The 18,297-nt window shown below is 43.1% G+C and overlaps 1 protein-coding gene across 1 annotated transcript; it reads left to right on the top strand.

Moving 5' to 3' along the window:
• Positions 1-10,832: 10,832 nt before the first annotated feature.
• On the top strand, positions 10,833-16,540 carry LOC310782468 (uncharacterized protein). The gene is made up of 5 exons (XM_083643143.1): positions 10,833-10,954; positions 11,036-11,275; positions 11,913-12,121; positions 14,800-14,927; positions 15,594-16,540. The coding sequence occupies exons 1-5, from the start codon at positions 10,900-10,902 to the stop codon at positions 15,730-15,732; spliced, it is 771 nt and encodes a 256-aa protein (XP_083499269.1). The 5' UTR covers positions 10,833-10,899; the 3' UTR covers positions 15,733-16,540.
• The last annotated feature ends 1,757 nt before the right edge of the window (positions 16,541-18,297 follow it).

Genomic DNA, 18,297 nt, shown 5'->3' with positions numbered 1-18,297 from the left:
CTATTTTGTGGTCACATATATTGTCAGCAGTCGCATATCTCCATATTTCATATAATGATGCTGGAATTAAATTAAATTAAATTGCTTAGATGTAGTAGGCTATTCCAGCATGTAGGCTATGACCATTTCAATTCGAACCCAACATCAGTCTCAGCCCGTTGCGCAAAGCAACACGGCACCGTGCGCTTTGGAGACGTTTATGTAACCTTTTTATGCCGGTTTAGTGATATTTCTCCACTCACTATTCAGCTGCAATCGATCAGCGGGATCAAACAACGTATCTAGGCTACTTGAGAGCACAAAAATGAATATATAAAAACATATTCCAAAGTGGTAAGTAGGGCTTAATTAAAATAGCCAACAAGTGCAAGGCTTTAGTCCTTGATTAACATTAACATTGATTAACATTACTCATTCAACATTACAATTCGTGCTCCTTCCTAGATGGGAAACTCGTCCAGAAAGGGGTTGGCCATTTTTCCAAACTGCTGATTCGATTGGTTCGTGGGCGGTGTATTTAACTCAAAATATTACCGTATCTAGAGTCAGTGAATGTGCTTGAAATGCTGCATTTCACAAAAGGCTGAATATCTCAGCTTATAATTTGAAATGCCTGAAAACGCTGAAAACAACCTATCTTCTCCGGCTCATAACTAAAGAACGGAAAATGGTATCAATAAACTTTTTTTTGCTGATGATACAATATAGTCTCCTTGTTCTTTTTGCGTGTTCGGTGTTTACATAGTAATATCACACAATATTCTGTGGGCCTCGAGAAATCACTGAAAACGCTCTGAAAACTCTGGCACTGGGAGCGTCCGTTCTCCAAAAGTGGCTGGCACTCAATGAGTTAAGGTCTAATCTTATCCTTGCAACTTAACCTGCTGCGGACCAGGTTAAGTGTGAAGCATAAGTTGCTATGGAAATATATGTCGGTAAGAAGTTAACTTGCTTTGTAGTACGGCCAAACCAGGTTTAAACCTGAAGTTACCTCGCTAAACCACTAATCTTGCTTTGTAGTACAGGCCCCAGGTCTGGAGGGGATGCAAATAACATCGGCGGCTTTAGCTCAGGAGGTAGAGCGGGTCGGCCAATGACGCAAGGGTTGGCAGTTCGATCCCCGCTCCCTCCCAGCTGCTGTCGTTGTGTCCTTGGGCAAGACACTTAACCCTCCTTGCCTCGTATGATTGGTATGAATGTAGATGAATGATGGTGGTCGGAGGGGCTGTTGAGCGCCGATGTGTGGCTGCCACGCTTTCGAACCACCGGTACGAATGGTGTGAACGAATAATGATTCTGTGAAGCGCTTTGAGCACTTGGAAAGGTGCTATATACATCCAATCATTATTATTATCTTATGGTGGTCTATGTAGCGGAGTTAAATAACTGCAACTGTAATTTGGCTTTGTCTGATATCGATATGTATTACATAGCCACTAGCCAGTGATGACTGAGTGAGCCTCATTTATGGCTACTGGCCTGGATAGTTGTTGTGGCTCTTGTTCAACTTAAATGAATGAATGAATGAATGAATGAATGAATACATAAATACATAAATACATAAATACATAAATACATAAACCACCCAATAAATAAATGACCAAAATATAGGGAACAAATGCAGAATTGTTGCTCTTGAAAATATTTTTTTGTCAATGTGTCTCCTGATAAGGTCAAGGCTGTGTAGAGTAACAATAATGCTGAATTGCTTCTAGAGCTTCATCAGTGACAGAAGTCATACTGCAGACCCCTTCCGCTCCCCCCCTACCCCCAACCCCCATGTGAGCCTGACAGGTAGCTGACGGGACAAAAGGAAGAGCAGTTACAATACATCACACATGAACAATGTATCCAAGTCTTTGTCACACACTAATTAATAACTATTCATTATTATTATTATATTAAATATAAGTTATTATTATTATTATTATTATATTATATATACACACATATGAATTGTTATTATAATAATTAACTATTCATATTCATATTATATTAATTAATGAAATAACCAATTAAGTAATTAATTAACAAATGAATATAATAACAATAATGATAGTAATAGCGAATTATTAATTATTATAAGACAATACTAATATTCATGCTGATGGTGAACAATGTGTACCGTTTTTTTTTGAACTGTTGACACAGAGTAATGCAATGCTTGTACTTGCAGTTAGCATAAGATCACAAACAGTATGTACGCTAATAAAACCTAAAACCTTATACAATTAATTAATAATATAGTAAACATTACAAAGCAATTAACATAGGATTAATTTTAATCATTTCTGCAACACAATGAATATTTAAAATGAGTTATACCCCTAAATTGGCCTTCAAATTGCCAGAGATTTTGGCCGCCGCCCTCCGGACGCCGGCTATAGTGCCCTTTTAAGAATTTGAGCCCCTGCTCCTCTAATGTTCTCTGCATGTCCCTGGTGGACATGAAAGAAGAGATGGAGGTGCAGCAGCAATCAGAACCTGAGGATGGCGCCATAGAGCAGATTCTTGAGGAGGGGCTGATAGCAAGCAAAGATGAAGCAGAGAAAGTTGAAATGGAGGAAGCCGCCAACAAGCCAAACTCTGGCAGTGGGTCTGCACCGCCTCATGAAGAACTGGTGTCTGCCTGCACTGGGGCCGGAGATACATGCGCACTGGCTGTCGTGCCTGTCAAGGTAAGGTCCAAGGACAGCGACAGGGCCGTTGAAGCCTACTCATTCATGGACTCAGGCAGTTTTGCAACCTTTTGTACTAAGGCACTGGCAAGGCAGCTAAACATTCAAGGCAGAAAGATGGAACTACTGGTGAGAACCCTTAACTGTGAATCAAAGGTGCCAAGCTACATGATCACTGGCTTGGAGGTCAGTGGTGTGGAAGATGATAATTGACAAATGGCCATATACCTCAGGGAGGTTAAGTTACCTCACATCAACGCCAGGATTGAACTCTTCATCAGAACCAAGAAATACAAGGGTCACGAGCCTTGGGGCGTGATCCATATAGACAACGGACCTAAAACTACAATGAATCATAGCACGCTGCCGTGTGTTACAGTCTACAGGATTATTATGGAGAGCGTGGTACACCTGCCCATAGAACAGTACAAAACCACAGGTTTTTGGACTGTGTCAAGCTCTGCACAGTTTGTGAATGGACATCATTGCATGGGTCTTCCCATGGAGAAAGCAATGGTCCAGATGCCGAACAGTCGAGGCGCTGCGCTACAACAAACGCTGGGTCTCGGGAGCAGGTTGAAGAAGAATTCTGCGTTCCATGAAGAATACACTAACCTCATGACAGATATGTTGGACAAAGGGTACGCAACCAACCAGCCAGCTAACTAGCTACATCGTCAAGATGGGACATTGTGGTACTTTCCCCACCACGGGGTATATCACGCACAAAGGCAGAAGCTGTGTGACCTTTGACCGCGCCGCTAGCTATCAAGGAATCTCATTGAACAGTGAACGAAGCAAGAGCTTCAGCAGCTCTCAGAAGTAAACGTGAACAGATGCTTGAAATCAACAGACTTTGGACCAACCGCTACAGCACAGATTCAGCATTTCTCAGATGCTAGCGAGAGTGGGTACAGGACAGCCCTAATGGAGGAGGAGCCATGCTGGATGGTAGAAAACCAAGAAGAAAACATGGAATTAAAGATGTTCAAAAGAAAGGCTGAACAGCAGTCGGTGGACCCGCCCATTGAAGCACTGATTGGGTCAATGGCTAAGCTGGATCTGGATGACGGGGAGGAGCAGACTGTTGACGTGGTGATGGGAACGTTAAACAGAGGTCAGTTTAGTGGTCAGACCAGAGACCACCCCAGGAACCTCCACTGCAGACCGGATTGGGCTAGCTAATTGTTCCCGCCCGACAAGGAGACGCAAGAAGCGATACCGGTGTCCGGATAGAGTGCGTGTCCGCCTATTCAGGATGACAGCCGCTCTCTCAAGGCAGGAGGGTGAGGATGCCTTTGAGGCAAAAAGGTTGCAGAAATGGTGCGTGTCTAGAGGCTACAAAGGAAGGTCTAAGATACGGGACTGTCGCACCACCGCTGATGCCAATGATGGGGGACATCTGCCAGGAGTGGCGACCAGAGGCATGCCATGCCTCTGCTTCAAGAGCGCCAAAGATGGACTAACGTTTCGTTCAGACAGGGCACCTATGCCTCGCCTTGCCCCAACCCACACCTACGCCTACATACCTTGAGCTGGGCGTGAACCTATCACACGCTTTTGCGATCACACTGGACGCCTATTCCACGCTGAACCTGAGCCGAGTCACAAGCGCTTCTCTCTCCCGAGTGTTTTTTTTTCACACGTGGTCCCGAATTATCATGGGTAGGTAAAATAAATCTGATATATTTAATGTGCTATTGATGCTGGATATGTATAAGTTCTCCTTCTTGGGTGACTGTAGTCGGGAGTTTTTAGCGAGGTAATCTTGCAAGAATGTGCTGGCACAACAACAATGGACAGTGTTGTATCCTATATAGTCACTCTCTCTCCCTCTCTGCTCAACGCTGTTCTAGTAACACCATTTTATTTTGAAATTCAGTTGACGTTGCCATTTCCCATGCATATTGTCGCGTTTCTTCTTCATTGCTTGACAGAAAAAGTCTGCCTTCACGCGCCGTCGGCTTGAAAATAGAACTCACGCCTAAACGATAAAATCGGCGCAGCTCAGGCGAGGCGTGGGTACACGGAAGGTTCACGTTGAGGCGCCCTGTGTACACAGCCTCATTGACTAAAAAGGACGCCTATTTAAAAGCGTGGGGCAAGGCGTAGGCAAGGCTTGGGTGCTGTGTGTGAACGCAGCCTTAGATTGTGAGGAACCCGGCCATAGGAGACGTGGTCATGATAATGGACGATTCAGACCCGCGAGAGTCGTGGACGCTGGGCAGAGCCGCTCAGACCATACCTGATGCAAGCGGACTTGTTTGACGTGTACTGATCAAGACAAGGACTAGGACGTTGGAGACCAGTGGACAAGCTGTGCCTCATCTGTGAGAGAGACACTTGACGTACAAATTTGTACATGAACCACACCTTTCAGTGATGCTGTCGCTTAGCTTTGAGGTAATGCCGATATTGGATATTTATTTGGCTCCACTTTGTGGACAAGTAATTGTCAGTCTGCATGGCTTCCAATTAGGGGCCGGAATTGTAGGAGTAAAATCGGTGAAGTTTTGATTTGTGTTTGTTTTGACAACGATTGTAAGTAATGATGTCACTGTCAGCAGTGTAACGAAAATTGTGATGTCACTGTTGCAAAAACTGGGAGTTATGACATCATTGATGATGTCACTCTTGCGGTACCCGCCATGCTATACATGTGTTTAGTTTCGAATAGTTCAATATAGTCTGTGGTGTAAAGTAACTTTACTTGAGTATTTATTTTTCTTTCAACTTTCACTTTTACTCCACTACATTTTCGTAATAAAATCGATACTTTTACTCCGATACATTTCCCAAAAGCATCTTCGTTACTCGTTACTATAAAATAAACAGCTTGTGTTGTGGCGAATCAGTAGCCTGGCTAGCGAATCAGTGCTTCTGTGTTGCAAGTTGCATTTGCCAATCGCTTACCGTCAGTGCTTCCCAAGTCTTTTCATCCATGTTACAAGTTCCCACAGGCTGAAATCCGACAGTTACTTACCGTAATTCTGCCAATAAGAGCCCGGGCGCTTATTATGCTAAATCGATTTGGACCCAGGCGGTAAAAGGAAGACAAGCGGCAATTAGAGTCAGGCGGTTATTTTCATTTTGACATAATTGAGCCAGGCGATTATTATTTTTTTAACAGAAATGCCTGCTCAGCAAAAATGGAAAGTATCAAATTGCTTATTTAAACCAGTGAAATAGTACTTAGTACACACAAGAGGGTAGGTACAGGCAGTTTAAACCAGTGAGATGGTACTTAGTACACACAAGAGGGTAGGTACACGCAGTTTTGAACATGCCTATTGTACAACGGACTGGAATGAACGAAAACAATTGATAGCCTTCGTCTTCATCGCCATCATCATCATCATCATCATCATCATCCAACTACTGTATCAGTTCATTGCTCTCCTCTTCTCCCTCTGCCAAACAGCCATACCATATTTTAAACAAGTAACATTAGCCTACCGCTCACACATTCAGTTGTTTGTGTTTCATTGGAAAGAAGCTTGCCAGACACTCCCAGCAAAGCAACATAGAAGGTACGCTAACGTAGCTAGCTACCAAGCTAATGCCAACCAAACAAACAGCACTGCAGCACTAGCGTTAGACAAAACAAGGAGACTTACCAAATACGGTAGGTAGACGCCAAGTTTCCAATACATGTCCAGTATAATGGGTATAATCCATACTGCATTTATGATCGCTGTTCCGCTGAGAGAAATGCACTTTTACAAGGCACAACTGAGCTATGTTAGTGTAAGTTGCCCACTGCTCCTGGTTAGACAGCATCTCCAACACGTTGCCTACAGGAATCCGTAGCATTAAACAATGCGGTATGCATACTTGAAACATGGCGGTTACAGCATGTATAAATAAAATATAAAACTAGAATAGAAAATATAGAGATAGAAATAGAATGTAGAATAGAAACTTCCGCCTGACCAAAACAACGTCATTACCGTAAGTGACTGAATTGAGTCATCACAAAAACATACAGTACAAAAAAACGTATTTATTCTAAAAATCGCCCTGGCGGGAAAATGAGTCAGGCGCTTATTATGCTAAATCAATTTGGACCCGGCGGTAAAGGGAAGACCCGGCGGCAATTAGAGTACAGGCGCTTATTGGAAGAATTACGGTACTTTAAATTGTCTTTACATTTTGTCCAATTGAAACAGAATGACGGAATATGCTACCAGAAAACAAGAAACCAAGCGTCTCAATTGGGGTAAGCTTCAAATTGGTCAAGCGTCCACGCAGCCAGAACGTAAAAGTATAGGTCTTCCGCTTAAGTGCTTTATTTGTTTCTCCAACGGTGAGAAGCATTTTATTCTGAAAGTAAATTGTGGTATTTCCGTTGCTAGTCTGGTGTAACTGTCGCTATTTTGTCACAGCCCAATAATACTGTTGTGTTTCAGAAAGGTAACGTCCGTTTCAATTTCTATAGAGTGATTACATTGATTAACTGTTTATCTAGTTTATCTATAGTGAACAGACTACTCAAAAGAGAGAGTTTCTGGATTCATGAGCTGAACTCAGTAGAGCCCTTAGGTTTAAATGAGGAACTTAACCTGTCCTGTTTTCTATAATTGCACTTTACCATTATATTGTTTTTAACATACATTGGTCAATCTGCTGTATTTCTTGCAGTTGACAAACTACTGATTTCTATGTTGGTTTGTCTTTGAGGTTACATCTACTTTACTATAATAACTGTATTTTCATTGTATTCTGTAACCAGGCAAAACCCTGGTTGAGTGATTCACCTCCTGAACTTTTTCAAAGGTCTTTTTCTAACCATTGTTGGTTTTAATGTATTTGTCATCTTGCTGCTATATATTTTTGCATTTGACAGTTAATACTGAATTCTTTGCTGGTCTGTTAATGTGGTGATAAGTTGTATTGGATGATTGATTGTATGATTTGGCAGCCAGCTTGCAGATTGCTTGCTCCTCCCCTCTGCTCCTCATTTAAAACACACTGTGAATCCAATGCAAAGCTCACTCTGAAGAAGACAGTGTCGAAACATCAGTGTTTGATCTGCACCTTATAATAAACCATCTAAAGATGACCTGAGTGCTCCAGTATTCTCCTTCTGATACAACTGAAGACGCGTCAGGTCTTTCTTCAGGTCTTTTACTCAGCGTGACCGGTCCTTCCTGCCGGTCACGCTGAGTAATTAGAATTGGCAATCTAACAAGAAACAAGACCCAGAAGTTTTCACTGCTACAAAAGTCAGAAAACTAGAACCTACAAAAGTAAAAAACTATTGACTTTCCAAGCAGTAACTACACTTTGAAGTTCGCCTTGGTTTTTGTTTGAATTTTGTAGTTACTGCAATTTTCCCGCTCTTTCCATAACAAAGCCCAACATCATTCATGTCACTCCCTCCTGATGGCACAATCCTGGGGGAAAGAATTGTGAAGCTTGCTTTGAAACGCAAATATCCAGAAAATGGTAAGGATTATGATAAACTAGATGGGTTGTAATAGCCTAGTTAGTAACTTTCCTACCTGCTCCCTGAAGGCTTTAGTGCTTGTACACCTCTCACCAATCGCCAAGGCATAATATTTTTCTCACTGGGAAACCCTCTGTAATTATCAAATCCAATCAGTCTAACTGTAGTAAAACAAATTAATAAAAAACAAACGCTAGCTATCTGACCCGTGCAAGTGTGCAATCCGTTTAGTTAATCCAGTTAATTTCCGCACTGACAGACGTCCAAATTGTTAATGAATGAGACTTTAGTGTCTATCATCATAAATCATAGATGCTGTATCTCTAGCTAATAATCCATAAGAGATAATGTTCTCCAACAGGAACTCTTCATCTGTGGGCTATTATCAGCTAACCCAATCATAGTAGATAGTGATAATAGTTTGGTATCACTAGCTAGCTCATCAGGATGAGCTTTTTAATTGCTGCATAAATTATCATTAAAACTCTGAGTCTGTAATTCATTTTATTCAACATTTTTAATATGCTATGTTCTTGTATGTATTATCAATCTGAAAAGCTGATCTGATTTGTAATGAAAAACTGCTCTAAATTAAGATAATAAAAAACAGTGCTCATCAATTCATTGTGTCAGAATGATGACCAAAAGCCACACCATTATATTATTATTATTATTATACCAATATTTCAGAAAAGCAAAGTCACATAGAGGCAGTTGGAAATTGAACACTTGTGTGTTTTAGGTGATCAGTCAACATCAAACACGTCGTCCCTCTCAAACAGTAAATATGTGCTCTGTTCTATCAGCAGGATGTTCCTGAATGTGATAGTTAAACATGCTTTTCAATGTTTACCCTTGTTGCATGCTTCTGTAAACGGAGTGTTTTGGGGCTGTTTGCCAACAGTGTTCTTTGATACCTGAGCCCTCTCAGTTTCTCTGGTTTCTGTGTAATATCCTGCTATAGGATTCCTGGAATTGTTTGATGGCAAACTGGTTCCCAAAAGTAAAGTGGGCATTTTAGAACATCTTCAGCCGCCTTTTTCATTCAATCTACGTTGTCAAAAACATATTTACAAGCATTTCACATGCCCAGTTTTCCTTGTTTTCAGGTCGCAGTTCAAAACAAATTAGCGTTTCAGTTAATGGGAATCAAACCGGACTTACCAGGGTGACTTAAAAATCATATTTAAGACTAATCTCAAGGAGATAAATTACCGTTTTAGGGAGTTTTACAGTTAACTCTACTCATCTAAGTGTGATGCCGCTCAATCTGATCTGAATTTTGACTTTTTTGACACTCTTGAAACACCCAAACTTTGCGACGCTGCCAGAGAGAACTTAAACTCTGATTTCAACGACGTAATACTATAGCTACATAACTCGGAACAATCGATCCCCCCTCTCATAGAATTAATCACCTCCTTCGGTAAGCTGTCTGGATACACAATTAACTGGACAAAGAGTAACTTTATGCCTCTTTCTGATGTCTTCACTCCTGGTTTCCTAGAAAATCTCCGATTCAAACTGGCAAGGGACCGCCTCACCTCTTGGCCTGATCATACCCAGAGATCCTAAACTAATATTTAAATTGAACTTTGCAGACTTTGTTTCAAGACTTAAACAGTGTATAGATAACTGGAGGACCCTGCCCCTCTCCATGATTGGCCGTATAAAATCAAGATGGTTTTCCTTTCCTAGGTTCCTTTATCTTTGTCAAAATCTTCCCATCTTTCTCACATCAGCGTTTTTCAAGAAATTAGACTGTGATTCTGTCCTACATCTGGAAGTATGTATGTATAACCACAGAATTTCGAAAATTCACTTGCAAAAACCCAAGTCTGAGGGAGGACTGGCCTTACCAGTATTTAGGCCCTACTGGGCTGCCAACATTAGGGCTCTGATGTACTGGCGGCAAGGGACTCCAGGTAATTTAATTTCCGGGGGCCCCCTGTGGCTGAAAATGGAGGCCAGCTCCATTGTCAACTCTTCCTTGACAGCCATGCTATTTGCTAAGTTAGAGAAACCTGGGACCTTTTAAATTTTAGTTTTGTCATGAAAAACCTAAAACAAGTTAGGGGTGTTTTGAGTCTTCCAGATGTTTCTGTCCACATGTTAATTTGTTTCAATTGTTTTTTTGCTCCATGGTTGGTCAATGATGTATGTAGTATGTATGTTTTTTACCTTTCTTTTCCTGTGCCTGAGCCTGCTTGTCTTGTTCGTATATTGTTGTATATATACAAAAAAAAAATAAAAAATAAATAAATCATAATTAAAACTGGAAATAAGGTCCAGGTTGTAAAAAACCTGAATTATCGTTTAATCTGTTACAATGCATCTCTTCCCCTATGGGGATTAATGTCATATTGTGTCATATTGTGTCAAATAAACTAATAAACTAAACTAACACTAACCCTAACCCTAAAAAACGAATGACTTGCAGCTGGCGGGGGTGGAGTTTCTGTAAGCCGGACAAATGGAGTTGGATTTCTCCCACAACATTATAATGATACAAAGTGGGTTGATCATCGGTAAAGCCATCCTTTAAAATGATTGACCTGATGGGGAGCCGGATGGAAATGTATCCCATCCGGCTTCCTTGGAACTTCTTGGTGAACCGGTTGGTGCTGTAATATGATTCATGGGTCAGGTCCACTGTATGCTTAGTTACTGTATATAAGTGAGACAACGCTTCATTATTGCAGGACATCAGCTCCATAGAGATACGAGGAACATCCAGAGGTGCACAACAGAGGCAGAGACACCACAGACATCATGAAAACTATTGCAGCTTTCTTGGTGGTGCTGTGTCACCTGCACATCAGTCATGGTAAGTCACCATCTGATACTGTATATTTTCCTGCAACATAACAGAATAATCCACTCACTGATGATGATTTCCTCTCCACAGCCTGGAACTGTAACGAGGGCCCAAGCCTGTCCTATGCAAAACAGATTGACGCTGGACAGGGACAAGTGGTCGCCACAGACAAAAACAATCGCAACTATTTCCTGAGTGGATCCACCTGGTTCAAACTGCCCTCAGCCAGCCTCAAGCACGTCACAGTGGGACAAGGAGGGATGTGGGGCGTCAGCACCAGTAACTACGTCTACAAATTTGTGGGTGGCAGCTGGAAATATGCATCTGGAAGTAAGAAGGGGAGAATTTGTTGTCATTTGCATGCCTTCTTTCACCTTGGGGAAGTTGGGTCATTGCTGCAGTACAGTGTAGTAGATAAATTACCTTACTGAAAAGATACACACACAAAAAACAGAACATATTAAAAACTTCAGATGCAGTAGCCGACTAGCCGTGTTTGGAATGGTTCACTCATTCACTCACTCACTCATTATTCTCCAGGTGGTGTTTATCATATACTAATAATAATACGGGGAATGATCAAACAAGTTTCGGACACTAACTCACTCTTCTTCTCCTTTGGTAAACACGGCAGCATTGCATTGTGGTAGATAGGAGAACATGTAGGGTACATTCTGTTCACTAGGAATTGCAATGCATTGTGGGTATTTTATAGTGGACTATATAGTGAATCAAATTAACAGATGAGAATTCGGACACGAGTACAAAATGGCCAACACACTATATAGTCCACTATTTCTGTCATAGTAGGGACCGGTTTCGAACAGGGCTAGTGTCTTCATTGTGCTAATACATTGCTCCTGTGAGCTAGAAAGAATCCAGACAAACAGATTTACAAAACATATTTATGAAGTCAGGACAACATGCTGAGTAAATACAATACCTCTGTGTTTTTCCTTGTTTGCAGCTTCAATGACGCAGGTTGACGCTGGTAATCCTTTCATTGTGGGAATCAGTAGCAGCTACGGTGCCTCCTGTCTACGGAGTAGCTACACTTTGAGCTTCAGCAAGGGCTCTATCTCCTGGAAATATCTGTGGTCTTCTTTTATCTACTACAGCTGCAGCCTCTACGGATGCTGGGGAGTGAGCAAAGCCTACAATCCCTACTTCACAAAGGTGGGAAACTGTTTGCAGAGCCCATGAAACCTTGGGCCCTATCTTGGTACAGGCGATATCCCCTATTTGCACTTGCGCACCTGTTTTAGCGTGCCTTAAGGGCAGGGAAGATAGTGGTCTGCCTTGTGCATTTGTCCAGGTGTTATGCCGAGTTTTGCACCCCCGCCCGGCAGTAGCTAAATGCATCCCCACCTCACGGGAGCATATTGTAATGATTTATAGAGAAACGTAACTGTTTAAAAGTGATATAATTGTCTGGATAGACGTAGTCTCGCTAGCCAGCCTCTCTTCCTTTCCGTCAGAGAGTCTGGCGCTGTGGAAACAGGCAACAGGGATCAGCCCGCCCCTGCTCTAAAGCTGCTCTCCCATTCGAGCGGCTGTTTCGGTGGCAGCAGGATATCCGCTCCCCCGCTTGCAAGCTCTCACGTTCTGTTCATTGGCTCCGACCATGTCAATCAGAGCGGCTTCCGCTCCCATGTGTGTCGCTGTAATGCTCCCGCTGAACGCTAACTAGCTAGCGTAGAAAGCTAACGGCAGAAACCTACAGGCTAACTCGTTGCTACACGCTGAAAATGGCAAGTTTTGAAGAAAATTTGGATTGTGCAATAAAGAAGGCCTGCTCGGCACAAGTTCCACCCCGAAACTATTTTCCAAGGGCACTAACGCTAAGCACCGCCCAAGACGAGGCTGATTGGTTAACCCAAACAGAGCATTTTTTTCGCAATCCCACAATGGAAACCTGCGACGCCAGACTCTCTGACGGAAAGGAAGAGAGGCTGGCTAGCGAGACTAGGGTAGACATGACCTCCCTGATTTCTAAGTTAAAACAGCCCAGAAATATGTTGGGGATGCAATTCTTGGCGGGGAGGCGGAAACGTTCACGGCACGTGCCGCAAATTAGAGCCGTGCCAAATCATCTGCGCCCCCAAACTGCCAGCGCAAACGGGATTTGGGCGGTCTCAAGTAGCAGAATTATTCACAGGTGTGGCCAGGCAATGCCTGGGCATTACATCAATAAAAAAAAATTGGATTCCCGTCTCGCAATCGCTGTTTGCGCGAGGCATGCAATATGCTGTAATTCTCTGCATGCGTAATAGAGTGGACTCACTCGTGCCGAGGACAGAGAGAGATGGAGAGAGCTTATTGACAGATAGTAAATGGCCTAAATGGTAAATGGCCTGCATTTATATAGCGCTTTTATCCAAAGCGCTTTACAATCAGTAGGTAGTCTACATTCACCCATTCATACACCGATGGCGGCAGGCTGCCACGCAGGGTGCCTACACACCAGCCTACACACCAGCCTCTCACTCCCCTCATTTCCCCGTGGGTGCTCTGCTCTGGGCTCTAGGCTGTGGCTGGGCGGGGTCGAGTCACTTTACATTGATTTGATAGCAAACTCCACCCACCCGAGGCCCGCTGGCGGCCCCGGGTTACAAAACGAGTTGATCAAAACATAGCCCAATCTGATTGGCTGCATGAGTCAGTGCACTCTATGTGACCCTGCTGACGTAGTGAGTAAACACACTTGTGCATTGAGCGGTATCAGAGAGAGAGTGACAGACTGACACATCTCAACACAAGTAGCCAAAACAAAATGAGGAGATTTTTGATCACAAAACCTAGTGCGTTTTCCACCACCACCAGTGCAACCGTGACGAGTAGCCTACGACTTCCAGTTCCAGGTGAGGTGTAGTAGTGTATGTTAATGTTGGTTAAAACTTTTGATCTCTCAATCAATGTGTCTGTGTGGGTCGGTCGCTGATGCTGACACTGTTCATGTTCTATGTTGCTGAGATGAGTGTGTGGTTTACAGCATGCTTCGGTCGCTTGTTCCTATTCTGTCGAACTGAAGTGGTGTGTGAAGTGTGTGTGTGTGTGTGTGTGTGTAGGTCGCTGTTAAATCTCCTATGGTGCGTTTGCGTCACTACAGCTTTATCGCTTTATCGGGGGATGGGTTGGGCGACGGGCATGCGCAAGCATGGGCACGCACTGGCACAGACATAAATCGGCGCCCCTGATTCCATTCAAGTTTTAAGACAATGTGCAATACAAGTGGCAACTTCACGCAGCATGCTCGCACAAGGCCGCGCCGCGCAGCGCACTTTGCGTGTGCTCGCACCTCACACGTGCACGCGCAAAGTGCTCGGCGCGGCGCCAGACGCGCGGTGGGAGATAGCTTCCCGCGCGTCTGGTCCTGGCATAGCAAGGCTGTGCGTAATGACATATCCAAAAGGAATTTTACTCTGCACTGCGCACGGAGATCATGGTGCGCTCAAGCGCAACGGTGTATTTAGCGCGTAAGAGGTGCTTTTAAAAGCTCTTAGTGCAAAGTAATTGCGCACTGCTGACGATAGGATAATGCCATCTATCCACACATTTTTGCGCTGAGACGCCTAGTTCGGCATGTGGCACGCCTATGTCCAGTCAAATTATAACAGGCATGCGCTTGTCCACGCCCCCAATTTACATTGCAGCGTTAAACGAGCGCAAACACTAAATTACCGCTTTTGCGAAGATAGGGCCCCTTAACTCTTATGCTATGTTTATATTATTATTATTTAGCACATTAATCGAACACTCATAGATCATGACTGCCATGATTCGGTAGTTACTGATATATATATTTTTTGTGTGCAACTGATGGCAGTCGTTCTGATGTTGACACCTCTTTACAGTATGTGAATCCGTCTACCTGCAAAGCCACTGGCTGGAAATATATCTCAGGACTGTACTTGAAAATGGTTGAGGTGGGCAGTGACGGCAGTGTCTTCGGAGTGGACAAGTCCGGCCAGGTCTACGAGAGGTAAGCCATTACTCCACACGATCAGGTAACAACAACCAAGAGGGCAGTCTTTACTGTGATTGTGAGCCAAATACCCATAATATTGTGTCAATATAATAATGATCCCAATAATAAACTAGAGGGCACTGGGCAGAGTGCATGCTACCTAGAGGGCACTCGGCAGAGTGCCAACATGCCACCACCGGCACTTTCAACCTCTCTACAAAGTTGTGTGGTGTAGCATAAATCCGTTAAAGTTAGGTGTCTTTTTGTGATTGCCATCACCCATTGTCATGCCCCCTTTTGACCAGTGGGCGGACATTAATCAGGTCTACTGTAAGTTGGACCGTGTCCTACTTTTCTACAAAGTTTCGTGCAAGTTTGTTCATGACATATCCTGACAAACAAGCAGGGGCGAAAACATAACCTCCCGGCCAACATGAGCATATATATATATATATATATATATATATATATATATATATATATATATATATATATATATATATATACACACAATAATAATAATAATAACAATAATAATAATTGATTGGATTTATATACAGTAGCACCTTCCTCAATACTCAAAGCGCTTCACTCAGGGGAGGGGAAGGGGTGAGGGAACTCAACTCATCGACCACCGATGATCAATTGACAGACTTGTACATTCATCTCCTCTCTCAACAGAACCGGCATCTCCAGCAGTCGTCCACATGGGACCGCATGGAAGTATATCCCCTTTTGCAGCATGAAGCATGTCAGCTACGACCTGGGAATTCTCTGGCTCGTCACCACCTCTTCTCAGGTCATGCGCTGCACACGCTAATGTCAGACGCACAGCGACGTACAGACGTACAGTTCTGTGTAACAACAATCCAGTCCTTATCTGCTCTATACAATATCTTTCTCTTTTAGTTATTGAAGAAGTGTGATTTTCTTAGGACAGAGTAAACTGTTTAAAGACCCCATAAAGTCATGTTCTAAGATGCATGTAAAATATTCTACTTTGAATAATAATTTGTGTCTCATATGGTCCCCCCCCCCAAAAAAAAGGTTGAATTATCTTGTTACAATTCTTAAAATCTACCCCTTCTCCATCATTACAAAATGATAGTGTATTATAGAGTCTGCAAATATATTTCATCTCAAAAGTTTTCCTGCTGGACACAAGATGTCTCCTACTTCACTGTAAAGTCCATTCTCAGTGTATGTGCACCGGAGGCTTCAAGTTTCCACATCACAATTAGTTAAATATTGGACAGGGATTAGCTTCAACTATTTGTGACATCTCAAATCATGTCCCACCCCTAAAATTGGATGTTCAATGAATACAGAGAAACGTTCCACTTTCAGCAGATAAATGTGAAAACAGCCTTCTAGTGTCAAACTAACTCACAGACATCATTCTGAAGCTCAAACACCTGAAGGAACAAGAAGAAAAACACATTTTTGACTTTAGGGGTCTTTAAGTGTCTTTTTTTAGAGAGATTACTGGGGGGGTTGTTTCTTTTTAATATAGAGCAATATAGAGTTTTTTCCTGTTTTTTCTGTCTGTTTTGGCTAAACTTGTCTAACAATATGCATTTGCATGTAATGCATTTCCATTCAAGCTGAATTAAACTATTTGCATTCAACCGGTTGTTGTTGTGGTTGTGTGTGTGTGTGTGTGTGTGTGTGTGTGTGTGTGTGTGTGTGTGTGTGTGTGTGTGTGTGTGCGTGCGATTTGCAATAAGATTTGGCTGGTGGTCATTGTGGACCCTGTGGAACACAGGATAACACAGGATTTACAGCGCAGGTACACTCAATTAAAGCCAAACCCTCTAATTGACGACAGACATATTGAACATTTAGTCAAAATTAAGGGCTGGGACCATAAGGGATCATTTCATCCCAGGCCCCAGTCCCGTCTAGGCTTGCACAGTATACCGGTATTAGTATATACCGCGGTTCCCTGCCGTTAAAAAGGATACTATACCACGTTAATTTAGTACCGATACTTGAAAAAAAAATGTCATGGGTTGCGTCAGTGTGCGACTGTGGTGTTTGTTAGCGGAGTAGAGAGACACAGCGGCATTAAAGTTGAGAGCCTGTGTCCCAGTTCACTTGAAGGCAACACGGCGTTGCCTTGAACCAATGGTGACTAGTGAAAAGTGAAAAAAAGCTCTCTCTGACTCTGTCTGCTTCATGTGTGGGTATGCCGACTTTCCCCCCTTCCCTCTCTGCTCGCTCTATGGCCAGTCCTTCAGTCCTCACTGCAGCACCCCGACACACAGGACAGACACAGCGAAAATGGCAGCGGCTTCTTCTGAGTCTTGCAAGCCGACGTTGCCGACTGCGAAGGCAAGCCCGTGGACACATCGAAACCAGTGTGTAAAAGGTGCTTCAACGCGACCCAAGCGAAAGGCTCAAACTGTCAGGCCCAGGCCACGGGGTTGCCTGCTTTGCATGCGGAGTGACATTTTCCTGAGGAGCTGAACTCAGGGGACTTTATGTTTATATTAGAGAAAGGACTTTATGTTTATATTAGAGAAAGGACTTTATGTTTATATTAGAGAAATAAGTTCTGTTTATTCCTTGTGTCGTCTCTGTCTGTTCCCCCCCTGTTTATGTTCCCTCGTTAGTCTACCTTGATTCCTCCCACCTGTTGTCTATGTGTCTGATTAGTCTGCCCCATTACCTGAGTTCCAATCACCAATCAGTTCTCCCGTTTTGCCCTGTGTTCCTGCCTTCCCAGCTGTTCCTCATGTGTCATTAGTTAGCTGTCTATATATTGTCTGAGTCTGTGTGTGGTGTTTGTCGGTTCATTGTCTATCTGTCCCCGGTGTGGTATGTACCAGCAACCCTGTCCTGTGTCTGTATTTTTGATAGCCTGTTTCCTGAGGATAGCCTAGCCGCGGGCTAGTGCATTTTTGTTGTTCTTGTATTTTTTGACATTCCTGAGTAAAGACTTTCTAATTTACCTGAAACTTTGCCTGCTGCTTCTCCCTTTGTCTGCACTTGGGTCCACACATCATCTAACCATACCAAATCGTAACACAAACACATCAAACCTGGCTAAACATCTTGCAGACAGGCACCCCGACCTGTTCAAAGAGTTTAAAGACCGACAGGTTAGCGAACGTGAACGATAAACATACATGCCCTCAAATAAGTCCAACGAGTATTGTGTGACAAGCGAACTTGTTTCACTGAAAAAGTTCGCTTGTCACAATAGCCTAGTCGTTTACAGTGAAACACGAGGCAATGTGCTCAAGCACAGATCTCTGCTAAGGAGCAAGTCATGACATGTAACGTTTAGGGGAGGGGACATCAGATGACTGCATACCATGTACAATATTTAATAACACTATGGCCCTCAATGCCAGTGTTATTAAAGCTTTTACATGGTAAG

This window comes from Poromitra crassiceps (genome assembly GCF_964638095.1).
Source record: "Poromitra crassiceps genome assembly, chromosome: 9".
In the NCBI taxonomy this organism is placed as follows: domain Eukaryota; kingdom Metazoa; phylum Chordata; class Actinopteri; order Beryciformes; family Melamphaidae; genus Poromitra; species Poromitra crassiceps.
This window is presented reverse-complemented; position numbering and strand designations above follow the sequence as displayed.

Bases quoted from the DNA above. Each gene is read 5' to 3' on its own strand.
- LOC310782468 (XM_083643143.1), top strand. From the start codon at position 10,900: ATGAAAACTATTGCAGCTTTCTTGGTGGTGCTGTGTCACCTGCACATC. The intron at 11,276-11,912 runs GTAAGAAGGGGA...CCTTGTTTGCAG, and splicing joins CTGGAAATATGCATCTGGAA to CTTCAATGACGCAGGTTGAC. The intron at 12,122-14,799 runs GTGGGAAACTGT...ACCTCTTTACAG, and splicing joins ACAATCCCTACTTCACAAAG to TATGTGAATCCGTCTACCTG.